The sequence below is a fragment of the Ovis aries genome, chromosome 4 (genome assembly GCF_016772045.2).
Source record: "Ovis aries strain OAR_USU_Benz2616 breed Rambouillet chromosome 4, ARS-UI_Ramb_v3.0, whole genome shotgun sequence".
NCBI lineage: Eukaryota > Metazoa > Chordata > Mammalia > Artiodactyla > Bovidae > Ovis > Ovis aries.
In genome coordinates this window covers 23,932,938-23,945,149 of record NC_056057.1, presented here as the reverse complement: position 1 = coordinate 23,945,149, position 12,212 = coordinate 23,932,938, and the positions used below count along the sequence as shown (strand labels likewise).

The 12,212-nt window shown below is 38.8% G+C and overlaps 1 protein-coding gene across 15 annotated transcripts in view; it reads left to right on the top strand.

Moving 5' to 3' along the window:
- Positions 1-12,212, top strand: part of DGKB (diacylglycerol kinase beta) — a 1,339,752-nt gene that overhangs the window by 731,446 nt on the left and 596,094 nt on the right. For all 15 annotated transcript variants that reach the window (XM_060414944.1, XM_060414942.1, XM_042248425.1 and 12 more), the window contains one exon: positions 9,933-10,031. In XM_060414944.1, coding sequence (XP_060270927.1) covers positions 9,933-10,031 — 99 coding nt within the window. The remainder of the gene's footprint in view (positions 1-9,932; positions 10,032-12,212) is intronic.

Sequence of the window (12,212 nt, the reverse complement as noted above, 5' to 3'; positions counted from 1 at the left end):
TCTTAATTTAGTCATGTTAGACTGACCATATTCCTATAAGTGTCTCTGTTCAACAACTAAGGCAGTAGTTGTGTAATCTTGGACAAAGTATATACAAGCTTTGGCCAGTTTCTTAATTGTCAAAATGAATATAATGTTACCTATCTTGTAAGATGTTTTTTATAAAAACTAAATGAATTAAAAAAATCTTTATAAATATCTTTACTGCAGAATCTCATACACAACAATGCTTGCATGTGTGCTAAGTTGATTCAGTTGTCTGACTCTTTGCGACCCCATGGATGGTGGCCCACAAGGATCCTCTGTCCATGGGATTCTTCAGGCAACAATACCAGAGGGGGTCGCCGTTTCCTTCCCCAGGGGATATTCCTGACCCAGGGATCAAACCCGAGTCTCCTAAGTCTCCTACATTGGCAAGCATGTTCTTTATGTCTAACTCCACCTGGGAAGCCCATACTAGTGCTTAGTGATTGGCAATTACTTTCACAGCGAAGGCTAGATAAAACGTCATGTGTATGTGTGTGTGCATGTGCGTGTGTGTGTGCTCAGTCGTGTCTGACTCTTTGCGGTGCCATGGACTGTAGCCCAACACACTCCTCTGTCCATGGAATTTTTCAGGCAAGAATACTAGAGTGGGTTGCCATGTCCTCTTCCAGGGGGATCTTCTCAATCCAGGGATTGAACCCACATGCCTTGTGTCTCTTTCATGGGCAGGCAGATTCTTTACCACTAGTACCACCTGGGAAGCCCAGGTAAATTGTCATATGGGGGCACAAAACTCAACCTCTGGCTCACAGAGGGTACTCCATGAATGTTACTCAAACCATCTCTCTCCCTTCTGGAAGGATCTCTAATTTCCCAGTCTAAGAATAACACCTGCATGTTCTAAAAGCATCCAGAAACATGTGGTCCTGAATATCACTAAAGCCTAGACTAAGCTGATTTATTTATATTCACAAACTCTCTTCTATGAAACATAGTAACATCATGCTTGCAATGATTGGAAATAGAGCTGGAAGTCAATCTCCTATCCTTGTCTTTCACCTCTATCTCATTTATTCAACCTGTCACTGAGCCTCTAAGTTTCCTCCTTAAAATATCTCTCTCAGATTTGGTTTTTGTCTTCACCATTCACAGCCCAAGTGCAAGCTCTTAGCACCTCTTAACTAGATTAGAGTCAGAAATCTTGGCTTACTTCCCTAACAGAAGGTACTTTTCCTATAACACAGGCTGCAAACCACCTCCAGAATCAACTTCTGAAAATACTGTTTTGTTATCATATGCCACCTTTGGCAACCCATAATAGTTCTGTGAAAATAAATGCAGCCCTCACCTCTTCCTACCTCAACCTGGTTTTCATTTCCCCAAATATGAGAGCGAAGCCTAAGTGCATGACGTATGTAATATTCCCCTCCATGCCCAGGCCCTGCTATAAGTTGAGTATGTCTGTGGACAGTTCCCAGGGAAAGCCATACTTCACCCCCATGTTATTTAGCTCACTTTGCTTTATTTTATTTTTTCGTATTGTTAAAGATTTTATTTGTTTATTTGGCTGTGTTTGGGTCTTGATTGCCACATGTGGGCTTGCTCTAGTTGCGGCAAGTGAAGGCCAGTCATATTCAGGCTTCTCACTGCTGTGGCTTTTCTTGTTGCAGGGCACAAGCCCTAGGATGAGTGGGCTTCAGTAGTTATGGCACATGGGCTTAGTGGCCTCATGGCATATGGGGTCTTCCCGAACCAGGGATTGAACCTGTGGCCCCTACATTGGTGGATTGTAACCAATGGACCACCATGGAAGTCCCTTGCTCACTCTGATTGTCCTGGATGCACCCACCTCAAATTCTAACTACACTTCAAGAACCAAATTAATTTCCATATTTCCCTTGAGATCTTCCTTGACACTATATATTTGCTTTTTCAGAATACTTTCCAAACTTTTATTCCACACCAAAAGAGGACTGACATGCTGTCTAGAACTGTCACGTGTGCATGCTAACATTGTCTGCACTGCTTGATCACAGTCTTATCCAGCTCCCGATCCCATATACACCTGTGGATCACCCTGATCACCCTAAATCTTGGTTCAGTGCCGAATATAGAGGATATCCTCAATAATTTCACTTTCATGACAGGCATCCTTTTCTTCTTACTGCTAAATAGTGAATTTTAAAGGTATGACTTAAATTTTTTTTTTTTAAACATCCTGTAATCCTCAAATATACATCAGGTATACAAGTGTGTGTATACAAATATTTAAAGGTAAAAAAATAGTATTAGTTGCTCAGCTGACGGGGTCCAGCCCCCACAGGATCCAGGGGAACCCTCAGGAGAAACGGCGTTGGTGAATAAATGAATGAGAGACGAATAGAGGAGAGAAAGAGGCTGATATTCCTTGGTTTACACTGAAAGCCAGTAAAGCCCTGAGACAAGGAGCTTGCTCTGTTCACGGAGGCCACAGGTGCCCTCCCGGTCTCCCGAGGGAGTGAAGATGCAGAACATCTTCCCGTTCAGGTCTTAGAAACCTGGGCAGATAAGTGAACGCAGGGAGCCTCCATGCTCCAAGGGATCAGCCTGAAAAAGAGTGTAAGAGAGAAAAGGAAAAGAAAAAATAAGACACGGGGTGACCAAGTTTCTTCGAGTGAGGCCCGTTACTTTATTTTCAAAAGGGACTTTTATACCTTAATTTGTGCATAGAGGGAAATGAAAGATACAAGGTCAAACAGAGTCAGCCCAAACATTCCAGCAGTTGTGCCCTTATCAAAACCAGGATTTTTTCTGCATACCTTTCCCACAAATGATGTTGTGTACATTATCTTCTGGCCTTGGAGGCCTGTGTACATTTTTGACCCTCTTTTGATAAAGGCTGTTCAACCAGAAAACTTATATTCCCTCAAAAGTGTTTTTTCTCTTATATTTCTAATCTATGTCAGCCCCAGAAAATGCTAAACAGAGTTACATTTCTCACGGAGCAAAGGTGCAATGAGTTACAAGAAAGAAAGAACCAATTAGCTCAAAGGTCTGATGTGGTTAATTCAAGGCTACACTTGTTTTTCTTACATTCCAACTATGTTAACTAATGCACTCCCAGGTGCACAGTGGATAAGAGAGATGGGAACTTAGCAACAAGCATTGGCCCAGTAATGAAATCCTACACCAGCACTACTCTAATAGCTTTTAACTCTTTGAAAGGCTCTATGTTTTAGGCTTCCCATGCCTCTCACAGTTGGGAGGCTGCGAATAATCACACGAGGAGCTACAAGAGTCTGGATAAACCTGCCAAGCAAGCTAGAATGCTAACAGAAGGGGTTTGATTTGAAATATTCCTCTCATGTCCAGGAGACTTATTAGCTAGAGCCCTAAGTTGATTTTCTCCAGAAAAAGGTGGTCAGGATAGCCCCCTGTTAATGTCAGGAGAGTTGGTGAAAGGCACAAAACAGTAAGACAGACAGATTCTGGTTTTGGGGTAGATGCTCGAGCTGGTCTAGGGAGCCCCTTGAGTCCTGAAACCTTGCTTAACAGTTCTTTTCCACATGACCTTGTCATGGGTGGGATGGCCCATGCTGGCTCCCGGCACTCAGTAGCATCCGACTCTTTGCAGCCCCAGGGACTGTAGACCATGAAGCCCTTCTGTCCATGGAATTCTCCAGGGATGAATAGTGAAGTAGGTAGCCATTTTCTTCTCCAGGGAATCTTCCCAACCCAAGGATCAAACTCAGGTCTTCCACACTGCAGGCAGATATTTTACAGTCTGAGCCACCAGGGAAAACACCCCTTTTTATTCTGAACCTGTGGATTCCTGATGTTACAGAATTTTGCCATCATTTAGATAGAAAGTTAGGCTCTTAGAACTGAATTTTATCTCCTTTTGTAAGTCTCACCACTTAAAAATGAAAACAGGAAAATCCTAGGAAAGAACAATATGATCTGCCTTCTGACATTTAGGCAGCTGCTTTCCTGTGCTTTGTAATTCAGTCATCTGGGCTGAATGTCTTCATCGCTTCTTTTTTCCTCCTCTTGCTGATATTCTCTGATCCTTAAGATATCACTGTTTAATCACTATTATTAGAGAGATGCAAATTCAAGCCAAAGTGAGGTATCCCTCACACAGGTCAGAATGGCCATCATCAAAAATCTACAAACAATAAATCCTGGAAAGGGTATGGAGAAAAGGGAATCTTCTTGTACTGTTAATGGGAATGCAAATTGATGCAGCTACTATGGAGAACAGTATGGAAATTCCTTCAAAATCTATGAATAAAACTACCATATGACCCAGCAATCCTACTGCTAGGCATATACCCTGAGGAAACCAGAATAGCTAGGACGTGGAAGCCATCTAGATGTGAGTTGACAGATGAATGGATAAAGAAGTAATGGTACATATACACAATGGAATATTACTCAGCCATAAAAAGGAACGCATTTGAGTTGGTTGTAATGAGGTGGACAGACCTAGAGCCTATTAAACAGGGTGGAGTAAATCAGAAAGAGAAAGAGAAATATCATTTATTAATGCATATATATGGAATCTAGAAAGATGGTACTGATGAACCTATCTACGGGGCAACAATGGAGAGGCAGACATGGAACAGACTTTTGGACACAGTAGGGGCAGGAGAAGGTGGGATGATTTAAGAGAGTAGCATTGGAATGTATGCATTACCGTATGTAAAATAGATAGCCAGTGGGAATTTTTTGTATGACACAGGGAACCCAAAGCTGGTGCTCTGTGACAGCCTAGATGGGTAGGATGGGGAGGGAGATAGAAGTGAGTTGAAGAGGGAGGGGGCATATATATAGCTATGACCGAGTCTTATTGATATATGACGGAAACCATCATAATACTGTAATCATTACTCAATTAATTTTTTTATTTTTTTTAGAAAAAGATCTCACTCTTTATACCTGTTGATTTCTACCATGAAAGCATTTTCTTGACATTCTATTAAAATAGGTTGTCATTTGCTCCTGGTTGTGGTAAAATGTCCATGGTCGGGCAGGACTCACAGTATTGGTAGATGATACTTTTCATTTGAGCTTGGCAAATGCAAGCCTATATTGTGGCTATAGATTATTGACTTTTGGTATCGTGTAGGACTACTACTTCTTTTAAAATAGTCAACTCCTAACAATAATGTTTAAAGGTTTCCAATGACTTTACAATAGAGAGATTCATGCTTTACCAAATGCCAGCGTTAACGCAGCACCTGAAATGGAAAAATGTTAGAGATAAAAATACATATAAATCAACAAATATTCCTCTAATCTGGTCAGTTCACTTTTCAGCAGAAAATCTATTTCTTTTTTCTTCCAAATTCTTACAGAAATTTATTTTCTATTTTTCTTCCTTTCAACTTTTTAGATTCTGTTTTCTTCTCGGTACAACACCTTCACTCTTTTCTCAACTCCATCCCATAAACGCATATACATATACACACATACACACAAGCTTATTCACACATTTTCTTTTTCTTCCTAAATTGAGACAGCTTTTTTCGATAAACACAGATCTGGCTCTAAATTAAGTGCTATTAGAAATGTTGTAAACTCTGAAATTATTTCCAAATGTTTAATTCACTTCCAGAAATAGCTGGTTTATATTTTATGAATTTTCTAGCTATGATACTGCTACGCTTACGCAGAAATGGAAGTTTTTGTACATATAATAAAATATGACCTGATGATTTCTATGCCTTACTCTAAAAATGCAAAGTTAACTGTGAACAAAAATAAAAACACTTTAAAAGGTAACAATTTCTTTATTCTGGGGCTCCATTGGCCATTCCATTTAAGAGGCAGGACCCATCAGTGTTCTAGCTTACTGTTCTTCTTGATGAGGCTTTTCCTCTGTTTTACTGATTTAGAATCTGGGTTATCTTTAAGATAATTGTCAGACTTCAGTATCTTACTGTCACTGAGAAGGACTCAGTTTTGACTTTTTTTTTTTTTTTTTTCTGTAAAACGGCATGGTGATGAGTTTAAGCAACTTGTTATTACTACTGTTTATACTCACTTTATTCCTTTTTGCATTTTTATTTGAAACATATCATACATACAGAAAATTATAAATATCCCAGGGAGAGAGCTCAGTGAATTTTGCACAAATGAACACTATGTGTAGCTAACACCTGATGGAGAAGCAAAGCATTGCCAGTAACCTAAGATACTTTTAGGGGCTAGTGGCTTTTAAATTCTAGTATATGGTTTCTATTTTGTTGATATTTTCTATGTTGTTAAATAGACTACATTTGTTGCAAAGTTTTAATTTTACAGCAAAACTTATGTACACTTTTAATCTTGATAGTCTTGGGAACCATAAGCATTTTCCCATTGTCCTTCATATTTTATAGTTTGTTCTCAAGTATGTTTATGCACAATATGGTCAGTGCAGTAGACCTGCTATACACACTGTGGAAAAATCAGTATTTTCCAATGTGGTGTCCTCAGCTTTGATACTTCCGGCTACAAATAATGTCTTGATGTTGATGGCCACCCACACATATTTGGCAGCTGCCAGATTCCAGTCTTAAGAGAAATGTAGAGAGATGTTATGGGGAGGGAGGTGGGAGGGGGGTTCATGTTTGGGAACGCATGTAAGAATTAAAGATTTTAAAATTTAAAAAATAAAAAACTAAAAAAAAAAAAAAAACACAGAGAAATGTAATGTACCTTATATGTTATTAGTTAATACAGACTTCTTGAGGAGGAGAATTTTCTTGCACTGTGTCTTCCTGTTTCACTGATGATGATACGGTTACTGACATCCTTGTAGATCTTGCTACATGCTTATGTTCCTGCAAGACTCTGTCTCATAGCCACCTGGACCACATGGCAATCAAACTGGGCAGTGCCATGCTGAGTTCATTTAGCTCTGCAGGGAAGCCAGAGCTTCCCAGGTGATGGTAGTGGTAAAGAACCCACTTGCCAGTGCAGGAGACATAAGAGATGTGGGTTTGATCTCTGGATTGGGAAGATCCCATGGAGGAGGGCATGGCAACCCACTGCAGTATTCTTGCCTGGACAGAATCCCCATGGACAAAAGAGCCTGGTGGGCTACAGTCCATGGGTTGCAAAGAGTCAGACATGACTGAAGTGACTTAGCACACAGCACACATGCAGGGAGCAGTGTTTCATAGGACCCGTTCCAGTACCTATGCTCTGAAACCCTCGAACCTCAATATGAAGAGGTACTCCATATATTCTGTTTGGCTTATCAACTTTGTGATTCTTTCTGAGTGCTCAGTTCCTTTTTTGTTTTGCTGGAAAACTAGCTTAAATACCAAAAAGCTGTCATTAAATTCATTTTATTTTTGTTGTCTTTTATTACATCTGGTAACCCTCAAATAACTGTATAGAGAGGTTAGTCATCCCTTCCCATATCGGTTGCAGATGGTTAGAAATGCATGGGATGGAGGCAGGGTAGAGGCTGAGCTGCTCAGCTTGTGTAGGTGGTCAGTGCTGGCAAGATCTTAGTATCCTGCCTCTCTGTCCTTCAGAGTTGCATGTAAAACTTCAGTCACTGCAAGCAAGTGTGAAAATTCAGTTTTTTCTCACTCTGTGCACACAGAAATTTTACCTTCGAGTCTTGAGTTGTCAGTTTTAAATAGGTAGTGCAGGCTCGAAAAGCAGAAGCTTTTTCTCTGTGACACCACGGTACAAAAGTGCCTTCAAGACACACAGCCTGACTTTGATTTTTGGTTCACTTTTCGTAGCAATTGGTACATTCCTTTCTAAAGGCTACCATAACGAAACGCTGAGAATGAGAGCAGAAAGTTATTCTTTCATAGCTCTGCTGCTGCTACTGCTAAGTCACTTCAGTCGTGTCCAACTCTGTGTGACCCCATAGACGGCAGCCCACCAGGCTCCCCTCTCCCTGGGATTCTCCAGGCAAGAACACTGGAGTGGGGTGCCATTTCCTTCTCCAATGCAAGAAAGTGAAAATTGAAAGTGAAGTCACTCAGTCATATCCGACTCTTCGCTACCCCGTGGACGGCAGCCCACCAGGCTCCTCTGTCCATGGGATTCTCCAGGCAAGAGTACTGGAGTGGGATGCCATTGCCTTCTCTTCATAATTCTAGAGGCTAGAAACCCAAGATCAAGATGTTAGCAGGCCATGCTCCCTGTGAAGCCTGTGGTGAAGAATCCACCCTCAGCTTTTCCTCATTCTGAGAGTGGCCCCCAATCATTGGTGGCCCTTGGCCTTTGGCTTCATCACCAAATCCCTGCTTCAGTTGTCACGTGACCTCTCCCCTCCATGTCTGTCTCTTTATGTCCAGATGTCTCTTTTCTCATAAGAAAGCCAGTCATTGGATTAAGCTCCAAGCTATTTCAGTATAACTTCAACTGAACTTGAATATGCCTACAAAGATTTTAGTTTTCAATGAGTTCATATTGTACAGATACTAGAATTCAGGACATTAACTGGGGAAAGACTCAATTTAACCTGCAACCCTTGATACTCTGTTTAGTCTGAATCCCAAATTTCAGGGTCATGATTTATTCTGAGAAACTTGATGAAGTCTAATATATTAATAATATATTTAAACCAGTCACTAATTTTATTTTGTGGAAACTGTGCCTTTCCACTTGCCAGATGATTGCCTGTTCATTTAGTTCTTTTTGCATATGGCTTCAAGTGCTTCTTTATCTTGAATACCCCTTGCCTCTTGACAAAGCAATGCCTGGTAAGATGAAACCACTTTTTTAATAAGGAGTTTACGTGTCACTGAGAAGCAAAACTGCTAATTATGGATGAATGTGTAAAGGTATTTTTATTTCATGTAATGTGGCCTAGTGTGAGTTAATTACAGTACAAGTAGCCTTAATTCCAAGGCAGGGCGTTACCATGATAGATGTTTTAGATCCAAGGACAACAGAGATAGCCCTTCAGTAGTGCGCTACTCAGGTGAGCTATTATCGCCAGCAGCACATCTCCTCATTAGACTCCTGTGCTTTGTGTTAAGGAACTGTTACAAAGGTAGGCTTGTGTTGGAAATTAATATAACCAAGATTTAAATGGGGTGGCTTTTGGTTCAGAACTGAAAAATGAGTCAACTCCTTTTTGGTTCTGAACAAAACCTATTATTTTATTAACATCTGTAAGTTTTTTAAAAGCATGACTATTTCATATTACATTGATAGGGAGTTGGGGATAAAGGTGTCCATAGGTGCCTTTAAACAACTATTACCTTAACAATTCTATATGGCTCCAATAAGAATTATCACCTCAATTAAAAAAATCACTTATTTAATATACCATAATATAATACCTTAATTTCAACTTGTGGCCAGGTTTGATAAAAATATCAGTTTAAATTCATACATGTTGAAAAGTAAATTACACTTATGATTATACACTTACTTAATATAGAGCTGATAAATACAATATACAGATAAATTTTTATAATCGTAATCATCTTCTTATATTTATATCCTGCTCCTACTGAGATGAATCTCTGGTTACATTTACATATTGAATTAGAAAGTTAAAACTAATGATGGGATCAATTATGCCCCATACTGAGCTGTGCACTTTGGAATGACTTTGAGAAAACAGGAGGGTCAAAAAAAAAAAAAAGCAGCTACAGTGCACAGTGGTTTCAAGATTATGCTAACAGATAGGAAGGATTGTAATGGATGATAATGTGTGTTTGTCAAAGAAATCAGGCTTTTCAGGGGAAAAACCTAAAGGACATTTCTAATATAAACGTTTCTGAGAATTAGAAAATATATAGGCTGGGTCACGGAAGTTGCTGCACAGTTTATTTAAGGCAGACTGTATAAGAACAGATGTCATAGGAGTCCCTTTATGATCCTGTTTGTTTGTTCTTGTAATTCTTTAAATGTATTTGCTGCATCTCAGGTGAAGTAGAACCTGCTTCATGTTTGCTGTTGTTATGCAAAATGATGGTTTCCTCTTTCTCCTTCCCTAGCTGCATAATAAATGTGCTTCTCATCTGAAACCTGAATGTGACTGCGGACCTTTGAAGGACCATATTTTACCACCCACCACAATCTGTCCAGTGGTACTGGTGAGTTTTTCCTTCTCATCATTCTGATATAACTTGGGATTTCTGTAACTAACTGGTGCACCCTACCACTCGATGCTTTCAGAGGTCATTTTCCATTGATCAAGGCAGAGCTCAGTAGACCTAAAATGCCTCCTTACTTCAGAGAAGACCTCTTTGCCCACTATATTTCCTTTTGCCTTCATGGCACAATAAACTTCTCAGTGAGGTATGCTCTAACTGAAGCTGACTCAGGTTTTATCACTCAGTCATGTTGTACTTACCAGAAATTGTATAGGCAGAACACTTCCACATTTTACGTGTTTTATAGATCGAGCTTCCCAGAATAATGAAGTTATTCTTATGGGCAGTTTTGCTGGAGATGCACATTATGTGTCTGCAATTGGGAAGTCTCTTACCTAAGTCAGAGGCTACCTAGAATGAGGACACACACCTGAAGAGAGCTGTGCACTGCCACGAGGTGTATTTTATCTTCTATTAGAGAACAGTAAATTTAACTACCTGCAAAACAGTTCCTTGATTCAATAAATATACAAGTGAAAAAAAAATGCCTAAGTAAAGTAACCTTGATAAGAGCAAATCCTGATAGAAAGAGAAGCAGCTATTCAAAGATAATATTCACATTACCTTTCAAAATCCAAATTGTTTCTAAAGTGAAGCAGTTATTTTACAAAACAAACCATTTTATATCCATAATGCAGTTCTCATTTTTTTTTTAAACAACATGGAAATTAACTAGCTGGAACTTCAGTTTGATGTAAAAAAATACAACAACTAAGAAATGTTAGACAAATACTTTTCTAAAGGTCAACTTAGAAATTAATCAAATTACTCAATTTGCACCCACTTATGATTCATTTTGTAATTATCTGTAAAATACTGGATGTATTTAAATGCCTTTATTTAAAAAAAATTAAAAACTCTTTATTTTTTCAAACTGCAAAGAAAAAGCAGAAGAAAATACCTCCATATTGCTGAGGATAGCAATAACCAATTCTAAATTTCCCTTTATCATGTAAGAATTATAAGACATCCTGTAGTAAATAAGATTAATTAAAATTAATGAGAGCCATATTAATTTTTTTTATTCTTTTGTAGTATTTTCTTAAAGAGAAAGAACTTGTAGAATTTTTATATATTTGCATTTAAAAAATACAGAGTAATTTGTACTGGTTTAGATGCATTCTTAATCTCAGATTTTAACTCTAAGGAAAAAAATCTATTATGTTGTTCTATTATCCAGCTATCTGTGTAAAACCCTACTAAATTCAGTGAGCCAGGGGATAATTTCTTTGACCTACTTATGTCAGCCTCTAGTCTTATAAGCTCAAAAATGAGATAGATTCTTTTATTATCCCATCCTTTCTTTCTTTGAAAGAATCAAAGGTAAAGAACATGTGTTGAATAAATGGTTTTGTCTTGAACAGTCTTGCAGACTCTTTTGTTGCTTTTGTAGACACATTTGATTCTGAAGATTTATTTTCTCATTAAATCTTCCTAAAGTTTTTTTATCATGATTTGTATCTCAGCATTTGCTGTATTATCATTTTCTTGGTACTAACTGAAGTATTAGGCACTGTTAACCACCTCATCCTTCATGAATGTCTACCTTCCTTGATTCCCATTATCCCACCCTCTCCTGATTCTTCTTGTGTTTCTCTAGCTACTTGCTTCTTATATCTTTCCTGGATTTCAAGAGGTCAGCCTGCCCCATGTTGGCTCCCATCCATATGCCCTACCCTCACTCACATGCCATGGCTTTCTGCTCTTAACATTCTTCTCAGTGAGATCTTGCTTATTCATTTATTTCATTACTGTATTAATTTATATTAAGTTCAACCTCCACTTATGAGTCTCAAGTGCTCAACCTGGAGGTTCCATGTTGTTTACATGCATGATATATTATTATAAGTAATAACAGCAACTTCTACTTGTTGAGCACATATATTATACCAGCTACTATGCTAAATATCTTAGTCCATTTGAGAAGTGTTTATTGTTTAGTGTGCCCAATAGTATTAACAGTGGGAAGAAGCCCAAATAAAATCTTTGCCTTCATAAAGTTTTCATTCCAGTGGTGTGAAATAGGCAATAAGCAAAGCAATAAGTAAGTGATTTAGTATCTGTTTGTGCCTCAGATGGTAAAGAATCTACCTGCCATGTGGGAGACCCAAGTTCAATCCC